Source organism: Melanaphis sacchari, unplaced genomic scaffold (genome assembly GCF_002803265.2).
Source record: "Melanaphis sacchari strain LSU unplaced genomic scaffold, SCAv2.0 Contig65_pilon_pilon, whole genome shotgun sequence".
Lineage (NCBI taxonomy): Eukaryota > Metazoa > Arthropoda > Insecta > Hemiptera > Aphididae > Melanaphis > Melanaphis sacchari.
This window is the reverse complement of record NW_020271469.1, coordinates 83,456-98,057: the sequence shown is the minus strand read 5'-3', so window position 1 is coordinate 98,057 and position 14,602 is coordinate 83,456. Positions and strand designations below refer to the sequence as shown.

At 24.1% G+C, this 14,602-nt stretch overlaps 2 protein-coding genes across 8 annotated transcripts; one reads left to right on the top strand and one right to left on the bottom strand.

The window, feature by feature from the left end:
- Nucleotides 1-1,905: 1,905 nt before the first annotated feature.
- Nucleotides 1,906-14,488, bottom strand: LOC112600663 (intraflagellar transport protein 57 homolog). Of its 7 annotated transcripts, XM_025347958.1 has the most exons (12): nt 14,216-14,488; nt 6,984-7,103; nt 6,767-6,856; nt 5,923-6,046; nt 4,543-4,722; nt 4,322-4,484; nt 4,138-4,256; nt 3,924-4,080; nt 3,746-3,866; nt 2,554-2,750; nt 2,334-2,478; nt 1,906-2,258 (listed from the first exon to the last, which is right to left on the bottom strand). In XM_025347958.1, the coding sequence occupies exons 5-12, from the start codon at nt 4,704-4,706 to the stop codon at nt 2,089-2,091; spliced, it is 1,236 nt and encodes a 411-aa protein (XP_025203743.1). In that variant the 5' UTR covers nt 4,707-4,722; nt 5,923-6,046; nt 6,767-6,856; nt 6,984-7,103; nt 14,216-14,488; the 3' UTR covers nt 1,906-2,088. The 7 variants fall into 7 exon arrangements, with proteins under 7 accessions (XP_025203743.1, XP_025203740.1, XP_025203741.1 ...); XM_025347955.1 differs by lacking the exon at nt 5,923-6,046; XM_025347956.1 differs by lacking the exons at nt 5,923-6,046; nt 6,767-6,856; nt 6,984-7,103; nt 14,216-14,488 and adding an exon at nt 5,013-5,610.
- Nucleotides 6,139-8,717, top strand: LOC112600662 (protein mothers against dpp-like). Its single transcript, XM_025347954.1, has 7 exons — nt 6,139-6,223; nt 6,416-6,679; nt 6,745-6,916; nt 6,978-7,202; nt 7,277-7,377; nt 7,941-8,139; nt 8,209-8,717. Exons 2-7 carry the CDS (start codon nt 6,425-6,427, stop codon nt 8,607-8,609), a joined length of 1,353 nt encoding a protein of 450 aa, XP_025203739.1. The 5' UTR covers nt 6,139-6,223; nt 6,416-6,424; the 3' UTR covers nt 8,610-8,717.
- Nucleotides 14,489-14,602: the final 114 nt, after the last annotated feature.

The following is a 14,602-nucleotide window of genomic DNA, read 5'->3' as shown; positions in this document are numbered from 1 at the left end:
GTATTCTATTTAGGTTTGTTAGGTAGTAACTAGTTTACTAGAAATAATAGCTTACCTAAATACATGGCTATACCTATACGACTGTAAACAATACATCTATATTTTTATTATTGTATTACAATTTACATTACATTATTTACCTTTAATAGGCACCTGTATATGTATTACGAACCTACGACAATACGACCTAGGTAGTAGGTTGTAGGTACCCATATCGAAACGCGCCTATACGGTAGTTACTTGTCCATCATTTCTTATTAAGTGTGTAATAATGTAATATTATGTACCTATACTTATTAAACTGCCACTGATAATAGAACACTAGTTTTTTAAACGTTTTGCTGCAATTTATACTAATTACCTAGTACGATTATTATTAAAGAATAGAATTTCATTGTTGTTGTAATAATATACATATATCTAAAACAAAATAAATATTTATATTTATCTAATAGATACCTATTAATTAATCTCTTAAAATTTTGAGCGTGATATCTGCAATACAAAATGCGTCTACATTACCTACCGTCATCACTGATACATTAGTCGTGTAGAAAAAAAACTAATTATTTTATGTAATATGGAATCATATATCATTAATATATACATATAGGTGGTATGTATACAAAGTGATTTACCAAATATGCTCATCCCCTTTTCTCCTTTAATTATACATGTATACTCAATATCTGATAATTGGAATTTTTATATACCACCTAGGTATCTATTTACTAAAACCATATTTTTCGATTCTTGAGATTATTTTGAAATCAGTATTTAAATTAAAGAATGTCCTGTGAGATATAATCCATTTTTAAATAAACCCCTACCTCAAATTTATACAGTTAATTATCTAGCAGATAATGTTTTAGACAATTTTAAGGAATTAAAATTAAAACTCAAACTAGTTTTGAAATTGTTAGACCTGTAATAAATTTAAAATTTTAGTAAATTATAATAATCTAACAATATTTATAATTCATAAAAATGGTCTAATTATATAAATATATAATGAATATTGTACACTTTAATACAAAACTACCAATATCTAATTTATATCCATTTTACATCTTTGTAAAATCATTTTTAAAGATTATTATTAGGCTTACCATTCGTCCTGGTTTTATCGGCATATCTTGGTGTCTTGGTCGGTCTTTTATACTTTTTTGGTTAATAGAAACTAAGAGAAAATAACATTTAATATTGAATTATTTATCAATACAACAGAATAATATTGTACACTATTTAAAATAATCAACTTTTTTTAATTTCATTATAAATACTTCACTATTTTCTTGAAAATTTAGTACAAGATTTTACATAAGTTATTTTATTTATATGAAAATATTAAAAATACATAAGTATAATTTTTTTTTTTTTGTATATATATTTGAAGTTAAAATTTTTACAAGATTCATTAAAATCGTTATAATTTATGAACTACAAGTATTTTGTGAAAAAAAGTGTATAGAGTCTTCAATTTTTATTGCTAAAGTTGGAAAAGTTAATACAATGCCCCTCATAAATAATTCATACTGAAACTAAAAATAAATATGAGTACAATTCCTTTTTTTATAGATATTTGAAGTTAAAATTTATATGAAATTCTACATTTATACAATGAATAACAATTTTAATTAAAAAAATATATTGATTGAGTCTATAAACGTTTACGTGTATACCTATATTATGAATTTTATTGTTTTTAAAGAATTTCCTTTCAGTGCATTTATATAACATGTTTATAATTGATAATATACATGTATGAGATGTATGAAACTCAGATTTGAGTTAATTTGTTTATTCCTTATTCACTGATAATTTGAAGATCTTTTGTAAGCAGTTAAAATAAGTATAAATTTCACAATATTGTAGAATTAAATTACTATTACATGCTATGTTTTTGTTGAAAGTGTGTTTTATTGCACTTAATTTATAATAGGTATATAAAACATCTTGCTTTATTGCAGTAATTAAAGAAGTATTAATGTAAACATAATTTACAAAATGTATACATCATAAAGTCATAAAAAATTTACTAATTAATTTGTAACTAAGACAACGAATAAATGTAGGTATGTAATATTATCATAACACGGTTCTAGGAAATATTGGCCTTATCATAGGATCTTGAATAACAGATTTTTCATGTACTTTAGACATAAAATATCCATGTTGCAATACACCAATACGAACATCCATTTCCATGATATCTGACTTAATAGTTGCTATTGCCTTTTTTATATTTATTAATGGTGCTATAATTAAATATTATAATTATTAATTAAAATAATATGAATTTATCATAATATATAGTATATTAGTATACTTACTTCCATCTGTCATACTTGATCCTCTTTCATCCATTTCTTGTTTCACAATATCTAATTGTTCTGTTATTTTCAATAATGTATCTTGCCGTTCTACAACACCATTACTTAAGAGTTTATAATGTTCAATAACTCGAGCCAGTTCATCCTAAATAGTAGCAAAAAAATATAATATCAGTTATAACAAATTAGCTATATTATTATTTCTTTTTTATATTTATACCTGAGAATTACGGTATTCTATTAAAAGACTGTCTAAAGAACTATTCAAGTATTGTTCTCTACTATAAACTTTCTCCATGGTTTCTCCTAGTGTACTACAAAGATTAGTCAAAAGAGGCTTGACTTTTTCTATGGATGCATTCATCATGAGTTTGTGTTCCTTCATTTGTTTTAAACTTGTTCGCCAATCTTTATAATCTAATTTGATAAAAATATTAAATTGAACGAATAAGAATTCAAGAAGTAATTCAAACATACATATATATAAAATTAAACAATCTAAAAATAAATTATAACTTTCTAAGCTGATTTTAAATGGAATAAATAATAAATTGTTTAGGATTAATAAAAAAGAAGTAGGTAAGTGGGTAATGCTCTACTATACATTAGATGTCAAATGGGTCACAATATTGGGTATATTCAATTTGAATTCAATAATATATCATTGTACACAAAAAAGATTCTGAATGAAGACAGTTTGTCAGCCTATATTACTAATTGTATTTTGTGTTATGTTTTTAATACAGCTATTAAAGTAATTTATTTTATTTTTATTATTATGATAGATTAAAAACTTATAAAGAACCTTTTATTCAATTTTCTTAGATTTTTACCCATTTGTGAAATTTTTTAATGACATTTATAAAAATAATTAAGTATATCAATTATCTATAAATATATAAAAAAAAATCACAATATTTTGAAAAAAAATGATAAGATAAATACTTAGTGAAAATTTCAAGAACCCTTAAAAGAATTTTATTTGTTTTTGAATTATAACAAAATAAAGAAATCAATTTAGTCAAAATCTAATTAAGCAATTCTTGTTTCTAGTTATTTTTGTTTTTTTAATTATAAAAAAAGTACTAGGAATTTTTAATTCTAATTAGATATAATTTGCTATCTAGAATCATCCTCAAATACATTCATCGCATACTTAAATTCCAAAAACAAAAATACATTGGTGATTACTAAATTTGTTATTAATTTTAATTGATATGTGTTTTTTACAGTAAAATTTATTTTAAGCATTAATAAAAGGCTATTTTTAAAAGTATATATCAAGAATTTAAAATAATTTAAATACTATAAAATAAAAGATAAATTAAATTTTATTAGATTATATTTCAGATTTTTTGACATATAACGAAATACAACTTAAGTATTTATTTGTTTAGAATCTAATTAAATACCTAGCTTGATTGTTACTCTTAATGAAGGTAATACTTGTTCTAATTCTAGGTTCCATTCTTCTTTATTGGCAGATGACATTTTTAAATTTTCATTTGTTTTAAAAGAAGTTTGCCTTTTATTCTGTAATTAATATTTTTATTGTAATTCATACTAAATTGCAAAATATTTAAAATTTACCCTATTTAAAACAGTTAAATCATTAACATTAATCATATTTTCTTCATCAGAATCAGAGTCAGTCCAAACCATTTCTTCTTCAACATGTTCTAATAAAAGTTCTGCATTATTTTCAGATAATTCTTCTATTTCTTCTTTTTCAACTGGAAATATTGGCCTAAAAATTAAAATTGCTATTCAAATAAATTTTTCATTTTAAAATATTATTTTATACTTTTTGTAGGTAAAATCATTTTTTTTTAAAGCTAAGTTTGCAAGTCCATTTAAAATGTCAATAACATGCTTTCCAAAACCTTGTTTTAATTGATTGACTGGAAAATCAACAGATAATTCCTAAAATAATGTATACTTTTATATATATTTTCCTTTAGTTTAATAATATAGTATGTATGTCATACCAATTGTGCAGATGATTCTAATATACTGTTAACTGTTGAATTTGGGTCATCATATTCTTGCGGTTGTTTTAAATCTTTACCAAGTTTGCTTAACAGCCATATGGCTAAAGACACAAACATATAAAACTGTTCTCCAGAACTAGTTTGTAAGGCAAAATAATGTCTAAAATATCATTAACTTTATTAGTAAATGTTTAATTAAAGATGAATATAATCATTACCTATTGATTGGTCTCATTTTCAACGAATTCACTACATAAGTTTCATAATCTAACAGTTTTAATCGATCACATAGAATTTCCATATCAAGAAATTGTTGATATGATATAGTTTCGTTCCGACTAGTTGATCGACTACGACTAGAATCTACTGACTGAATATCCATATTTATTATTTCAGTCCTATACAAAAATCACAAATAAATTTTATTATAAAATATAGTAATTAGTTAAATATATATTGAAATAAATGTACAAACATAATTATATTTAGTTAGAAGTTATATTATTATAATAGCCAGGAATAACTTATCCAGGACTAAACAGAAAAATCAAATTAAATAATCATTAATATTTTATGTATAACTGTATAAATCTTAAAATATATTAGTACCTTACACTCACATAAAAATTCTTAAAAATATGATTTCACATTAGATAAGAGAGTATTAAAATTATTTTTAAATACCTACATTATAAGTTATTGAATGAAGAAAAGTATTCAAGACGAATGATTAGTGTTTTTTCTCATTTGAATATCTAAGTATTATCAATAAAATCTTCTTCTACCTATCACTACTCTAATTCATATTGATCAACAAAACTAACTTTAAGGGTTGATCAAGTTTTCCTACTCTAATTACGCATTAGCATCCAGACTTCTTAGATGAAATATCTCCATTAAATACTTAGAATGCCAAACCCCCATTGCACGTTTTTAAACGGTCACTTCATCAAGAACTCTCTATCCTAAACAGTAAACAGTTTCATTCCTGAAATGTTCACACTTCTAAGTCATTGAAATGTTTAAGTCAACAAGCTATAATTTGCAGCCAAATAACCCTCCAGAGGTGTCTAAAATGCAACTGATTTCACGATTTAATAGTTGAATGAAAATCCAATTTAGTTCTATCACAATTATTCGAAGTTTCATCAATGGATGGTTTCTTCAATAAATCACTAACCATGTAGGTATTCATGTTTCCCACTCGCACTTCACTTAAAATTTTTGTAAATTACTACAGATTTATACGTAATATAATGATTAATGTTAAAAATAATAATTACGATACATACAAAATGTAATTATGTTTTTAAGATAGGTATCTACTATTTAGTGTTCATTTGGCTATAAATAGAAAAAAGTTTAAAGAACTAATTTTTTATTTTTATTTAAAAATGTTGTTGTTATCTGCATTGCCGAAAATACGGAACAGTACTCCATAACAGTTAACACAACTGTATATATATATACAGTTATAATTATAATTTTTATCAGCTTTCTTGTCCTGTACTGCGCATGCGCATAGTAAAAAAATCAATACATTATCGATGTTATAGTACATGCAATTATCGATTTTATAATATTTAAAAAATGCGCACGCGCTAATTCTGTCATTTTATACTCTGTAAAACTTGACTTGGAAACTATTGCAATCTTCAATGCTCGGATTCCAAACTATTGTTTTTTGAATATTTGCTCAATGAATAATATTCACTTTTAAAGCTAAAACAAATATATAAATAGAAAAGTTTATATATTAATTTATTAGTTACTTATTTATCTACTTAAGTAATGAATAAAAAATAAATAAAAAATATAAATATATAAATTATTTATATACAACTAGGAGTATATAAACTAGTTATACATTGTAAATTTATAAACCAAGTATTAAACTTAGTAAGTATTGTTTGGAACTTTATATATTGGTGTATATTATATTTATGACTAATTAAATATTTAAATATTTAAATATAGATATAAATTATACTTTTTATTTATTAAATATTTAAATGTTAGATGAAAGCATCACAAAAAATAGTGCTTGTAAGATTTAATTTGTATAATATGTGTATTTTACTGTTTGAATAGGTAGTAATAATGGTTGAAGAAATGGATACAACAGGAGGTGCTTTGAATAGTTTATTTTCATTCACCAGCCCATCTGTAAAAAAACTACTGGGGTGGAAACAAGGGGATGAAGAAGAGAAGTGGGCTGAAAAAGCTGTAGATGCATTGATGAAAAAGTTAAAAAAAACAAAAGGAGCAACTGAAGATTTACAAAAAGCTCTAAGTTCACCTGGACAACCAAGTAAATGTGTCACTATACCTAGAAGTCTTGATGGTCGATTGCAAGTAAGATCATAATATTTTATGTTTGTTTACAATTTTACACCTGTATTAAAAGCTTGTAATCCTAGGTATCTCACAGAAAAGGTTTACCTCATGTCATATACTGCAGAGTATGGCGATGGCCTGATCTTCAGTCACACCATGAGCTTAAAGCAGTTGATCACTGTCAATTTCCATTCTCTGCTAAACAAAAAGACGTTTGCATAAATCCATACCACTATCAAAGAGTTGAAAGTCCAGGTAAAATTGTAAAGTATATAAAAATTCTTCAATGAATTTAGAAACATTTTTTGTTTAATAGTTTTACCGCCAGTACTAGTTCCTCGTCAAAGTGAATATGCTCCACAACAGACATTGCAGCAATATCAACCACCACCAATTGATGTTGGAATGCCAATTAATGTATCCATGAACACTGATGGATTTCCTGAAAATGTATTAACTACTAATCAAACTACATCTAATGTTCCCAATCAAATTTCTTCTACAAATAACATTAATCCTTTTTCAGATACTTCTCTAATAGGTAAAATATTTTAGAACAAAAGTTAAATAATTATACACGCTCTATTTTAACATATACATGTATATATATTTCAGAGAATACTTCATTTTCTTCTACAGAAGATCCAAACAAAATAAATAATATCGACAAAAATACCAATTTAGAAGATCTTGATGGTATTCCAATAGTCTATCAAGTAATATATGTTTTTGGTTATTAATTGTTAAAGGCTAGATATTAACATTTTAAGTTTTGGTAGTTTTCATTATTAAAATAAAAATAAAAACAGATATTATCAAATAATAATTGTTTTAATGTTTAAAATTTTAAACATAAATAGATACCTTTTATTATTAGTAAATTATTTAATTATATTTAACTATAAAGAAAAAAATTATTACTTTAAAAAAAAAAAAAATGTTTTTAAAACAATTCAACTCATATGTTTGTTTGTTTATACCTAAAGATACTCTGCACTTATATTATTTTAAATTGAGATGTAAAAGTAACTTCTAAATATTTACCAAATAAAATCTTATAAAATATATAGGTATTTGACATAAATATTACAGTATGATGACATTAAAACAAATTAAACATAATATGACGTATTTAGTTTTTATTTTTCTCTGGTCATAAATATATAAAACTTTAATAATTTGTTATTAAATTAAATCAACTCAAGAAATTTTATGATTTAAAACTTTTTATGTAAATAACAAATTTCAATACTTATTAGTTATTACATTTTCTTTTCAGGAGCAACCTTGTTGGGCTAGTATAGCATATTATGAACTCAACTCTAGAGTGGGTGAAGTTTACCAGTGTCATTCTCCTCATGTGGTTGTGGATGGTTTTACAAATCCTAGAAATGATTTAAATCGATTTTGCCTTGGTCAATTGTCTAATGTAAATCGTAATTCAACTATTGAAAATACTAGACGACATATAGGCAAAGGTGTGAATATATTTTATTTTAGTTTATCAAAATTAAATCTATTTCAGTACTTAAAATACATTTTTTTAGGTGTTCAATTGTATTATGTAGGAGGTGAAGTCTTTGCTGAATGTTTATCTGACTCTGCTATATTTGTTCAATCACGTAATTGTAATCAACACCATGGTTTTCATCCATCTACAGTGTGTAAAATACCACCAGGTTGTTCTTTGCGTATATTTAACAATCAAGAATTTGCTGGTCTTTTGTCACAATCAGTTAATCATGGATTTGAGGCAGTTTTTGAATTAACCAAAATGTGTACAATACGTATGTCATTTGTAAAAGGTTGGGGGGCTGATTATCATCGTCAAGATGTAACAAGTACACCATGTTGGATTGAGATACATTTACACGGACCTTTACAATGGCTTGATAAGGTATTAACACAAATGGGAAAACCTCATGATGCTATAACATCACATTCTTAATTTTAAAAACTGTTTTTAAAATTTCATTTGATGATTCCTATGGTAACTTTTATTTTATAAAGTATATTTTTTTAATACTTTGTGAAACTATTTAATTGAAGATTTAACTTGTAGATAAATATAAATATAATTTAAGTATATATATTTTTATATTATCATAATTATTTTGAAATAATTTTAGTAAATACAATTCATATGTAAAAATTGCTTCAATTCAATAATAAATAAAAAATGTTAATGTATCTAAACTCTTATTTTTTTAAATAACTTTTCAGAAAAATGCATGTTTAAATAATTATATTTAAGGTTGCGCTTTAGTAATTAACCATTTTTTTTTTTTTTTTGTTTGTGAAGTATGATTTTTTTATTGTTATTGGAAAAATAAAGAAACAGTAATAAAATACAATAATGATATATCAAGATATTTATTTACCATTAAATTTATAAATTTAAGCAAGTGACTTATTTGTTTTAAATTGAATGGTTATATATAACTTATATATAAACACTGTAGGATCTGTATAACCAATTGTTTTATTTTTAATATATTATTAATTACCATGTATAACAAATATTTACTATTTATTGATTATTAGACATTTTCTGGTAAATTAAACTCTGTTATGTGGCTTTGCATGGCGCGTTGGCTGCTTCCAGTTGCAGAATGCAAGTGCAACTGAGAGTAAGTAACGGCCACAGCTACTAGCTCCCGGATGAGTGACCACTCGGGATCATAGTGGTTAAAAACCTTGCCACACATACACGTGTTTACTATCAACCATAACAATCATAAAAATACAACCTACTGTACCAACCTTACCCCCTACCACAGTTCATAATCCCTACAAACAGCTAATGGCTCTAGTTGCCGGGCTAGAGTTCAATAAAAAAAAAAATAAAATAATAATAAAATTTGTGATTGTATTTAAATATAAAAACAGGTCAGCTTAGCGTTATATTTTTTTAATAGGTATTCGTTTATATGTGACCTACCGAGCATAAATCAAGTTTAGTATATAACCTACCTGTTTATGGGCAGTATTGAAAATTAAAATCCTACTAAAAATGTGTGGAACATCAGCTGAAATGTTGCCACATCATTTAATTGAGGTATGATACTGATCTATTATTAAATAAGATACAATTTTTTTTTTAATTTTAGAGGGATATATAAAAAGTATATTGCTAAGCATAATTTTTAATAAAATATATTTAATGACATTTTTTTTTCTCGAATTTTGTTGACTGATTTTGAGTGTAATTTGTCATCAGTATAGGTCAGAATAATATTCCCTTAAAATAGCCAAAATAAGATGCTAAATTCCTCAAAAAAATTGTAGTTAAATATGCAAAAATTATGCTTTTACAGTAATGTATTCTACTAAATTCAAAATATGCTTTTATATTAAAAAAAAATAAAATCTAATTGATACATAAAGGTCATTAATTATGATACAATTCTATAAGTTTACTGAATTATTTTTTTTATTTATTTATTTAAATAAACAATTATAGGTAGGTACCTTATAATTTAACTAAAAAAAAAATGTTAACTTAACATTTTATTTACTCATTCCATATTGTTATTCCATTTATGGTTATCTCAATAATAACGGACTAAAAACTTTTTTAATATTATTAATAATTTTTGTCCCTACAACACAAAATATTCAAATTCTATAAAATTAGTCGATATATCCTCTAATATTCTTTTTTATACAAAATATTCTCAAGTATACAAAAGAATTTTTGCCATTGAATTATATGATTCACAATTTTTATAGATTTCAAAATAAAAATTTGATTGCATAGACTCAAAAAAAATATGCAAAAGAATATTATTCCGATCTCTGATAATCATCAGTAATGATAAAATAACCTAATTTTATGATTTTTAAATTAATTATCGGTTTGGTAGGTCACGCATGTCGCATACAAAACAAATTCCCTACACATTAGATACTAAGAGAATACTAATTTTTTAATCTATAAAACTAATTAATATAATTAAATTTGTTCTACAAAACATAACCCACATTTTTACATTTAATAAAAATCGCCATGACTTCTACAAGAGTAAAAGTAACTTTGTAATCAAGACATTAAATATTACCAAGACCTAAGAAATATATTTAAAACAAGTGGGCAATGATTTCTAATTATACTTAAGGAAAAGATGATTTGGGAATATATTTTAAAATCCTGAAAATAAAAAGAAAATAGGTACCTTCTTATACATGTCATGGGCACATGTAGAGAATTGATTTGTTGACTATATTATTAACACTTCAAAATATACTGTGCATTACTAGTTACATTATTTTATCTTGTACGTAAATAAATATTAAATGAATAAATTGACTTAAAACAATTTAATGCAGTGTTAAACTTTGAAAGTCTAGTTATAAAAAAAATGTAATAGTTACAATAAAGATAAGTATTAAATAATTAGCTACAATTTGATAAAAAAAATTGTTTAAGATGAAAGATTTTAAATTATCTATACATACCAACAAACAGTAGTTATTTTTAAAGTTCTAATCAAAGAAATCTATAAATCGCTTAAAAAAATAAATTCTATTGTATACATTTCAACTAAATATGTATAATTATATTTAAGATTAAAGTCTTGTAATATTCCCAATACTAAGATCGGTGATCTAATCTCTTATTTTAAATTAATCAAACCTAAATTTGTTAAAATAAAATGTGTTATTTATTTTTATATTTTGTATTAAATCATGAGATTTTAAAACCAACAATGTTAAATTAAACAAAATATAAATTCTTATAAATATTTCATAGTAGTATATTTCAAAAATAATACTTGAACTATTTCATTACATGGAATTATTTTTATTATTATATCTTAAAGTTTAAAGTAAGAACTATAATATTTATTCAAGTTTAAACATTGAAAATTTGATTTTATACTTAAGTATTTACTAAATAATAATTTTAATTTAAATGGGCATTAAATGATTAAATAATCAAAAATCTGTTTCGAAATCTTTTTCTAACAGGTATATTAATATATAAATTGATTATTTCAATAAATATAAAAATATTACTTAATGTAATTATAATTAAAAAAAAAAAAAATTAACAAATAATTATTTAAATTGTACAATAATGAGCTTATTTTTAAAATTAAATTAGTTATTTACCAATTTTATGAATAATAATTATGTCTTGATCGGTCAGAACCCCCTCTATTGTAACTTCTATCATGTCTTTGACCACTGTATTCATTGTTCCGTTTGTAAGGATGATAAGAATTATTCTGACGATTGCTAGATTCCATATTCTGATGATTGTTGTACTTATTATTGATAGGCCTATTTTTATCGCGTCTATAACCATCAATATAATTATTTGAAAATTCACTTCCATATTCATGAAAATCATTATGTGATTTATCTTGGTTATAATTTCTATCAGTATAATGATTTAGATGTTTTGAATTTGATTCATTGTAACGCTCAGAATTGTAGTTATTTTTACAAGGTTCTTTATTTGAGAAATTACTATCACCATGTGTATTCTGATTTCGTACTGAACATCGATTATTAGAATCTGATTCAAAGTGTCCTAGATTTTCATACCTACTTTTCTTATTATGGTACATTGACATAGGTTCATGAAAATATGCAGAATCTTTCTGATTAAATGATGTATAATCATGATGTTTATGATCATTATTTGGATTATGATAATATGAATCCTGTTCATAGTTAAACATGTCCGTTGAACCAGAGTTACTGTTGTGTGCAGATTTTTTATAATGTTTTTGATTGTGGTGAGATTTATCAATTGGATAATGTTCACCACTATTCATTGAGTTATGATGTTTGGTATGACGAGCATTATGTCTATATTTACTTAAGTTATCTTTAGAACTACATCTATGATCATAATTATCTTGATTTTTTCGAAGACCACGTTCTTCGTGCATAGGTGGTTCAGGCAAACTTTCTGGAATGTTTTTTTCATCTAAACTTTGATCAATCCAATTACTTTCAGTTGAACCATTGTTTTGTTCAACCTTGATTAGTTGTTTAAAATAGTTAAGTTGATCATTAAAAACAGGATCTTCAAAGTGTTTGGAGTAATCTTTTGTTATTATTGGCAACCCATATAACTTAGTGCCTTTAAAAAATTTTAAACTATCTTCTACTGAACTTGAATGTTTGAATACAACCAAAGCAAAGTTTTCACATATTTCATTTTCGTCAAATGCAAATTCCACATATTCAATTGGCCCCACCTGAACAACAATCAAAAAGATATATGTTGAAAAATCTAATTAATATTAATTTATTTAATATTAAATATTTTAACTCACAAAATATAAAACAAACAACATATTGGTTAAAAAATCAAAAATAAACAAAAATCAAAAACTAATATATTTAAAATAACAATAGAATAGGTACTATTATATTGGCATATGTTTAGAATGTCATATAAAGAACAAGATAACTATAATATCACATTATTCTTATAGTTGGAAATTAGTTAGATAATCTTGGGTAATAACGATTTACCAACCCAATATTTTATGTTTAGCCAAAAAAACAAACTATAAATGAAATGCAAAAAACAAAATAGTTTGTTTATTATAATTTATAAGCATTAAATTTACTTATTATTTTTAAATTAACCTAACCGATAGTAAATTATTGATTTATGTATTTTAAACAATAGTAATAATAAAGAAATATAATTCATCATAATAAAGCCACAAAAATTTATAAATTTATGTAAACATTATAATTAAAATTTGATTAAAATGATATTATTGGAATTTCTCCTATTTCCAACTACAAGTATTTATTACAATAATAATAATATTTTATCTAATTGTTTACCTATTTAACAACCAATAAAATTTAATTGAAATTGTATAATCGTAAGTTATTTTATATGCATTATAATTACCTGAAAAAACAGTTCAGCTATATCTCTGCTGGATACTTTTGGATGAAGATTACCCACCCAAAGGGTTCTATCACTTCTATCAATTTCATCGTTACTTGTATCATCAGCAAAATCCATTATAAAATAATATTAATGTATTACTTTCAACTAAAAACATAGATCAATAAACAATTTGATTTAATATTTTTTCAAACGTGAGGTAAATATAATATGAACATTTAAATTTTAAACTTACTTTGGCTTAAGAATTTACGACTATTCAGGTAATAATCAATTAGATAGTACACGAATTCAAATTACACAATCTATAATAAAAAGAAGATGGAAGTATATGTATAAGACAAACTGACAATATAATATTTTAATTTACAATAAAGGTGCTACACCAAAAAATAACATCAAACATGAATCATCAATGTCCAATGAGTCGATAGAAAATGTAACAAATAATGTTAATTACTTATTTGTTTAAAATTTGAGACATAGACATATTCTAAATAATAAAATAAATGTTATCAAGTTTCAGGTATCATTCATTGTAAATCACTATTGTTAAAATACGCTCGTCTTTAGCAACGTATATACTATGGCACTATGCACTATGCAGGCGTGCAGTTGCACCATCTATAAATTATAAAAGCATATTCTGCAATTTTGCTATTTACCTATGTGTTCTTCAAAATTGGTAAGCAACTGTATACAAAATGTAAACACTATAAACATTTAACATTGCACAATGTCAAAGACAAATAGGAAATAGATATTACCAAATATAGCAAATACCAAATTGTCTACGATATCACTCTTCAATTTAATTTATTGAAGTCATCATAAACGGTAATAAGTTTTAACATTATAACGCGGTTTTAACTTTATAAGTATGATAAAATAAATAGGTACGATTACTACGATCAGTCACAGATTAAGACATATTCACAGCTCACCATGATACACAATATCGGGAAATCTGAAAAATGGTGGGAGTTAGCGTCGGGTTACATTAATTGTTGATAATATGGTATGGTATTTTTTTATTACACATATAAAGGTAT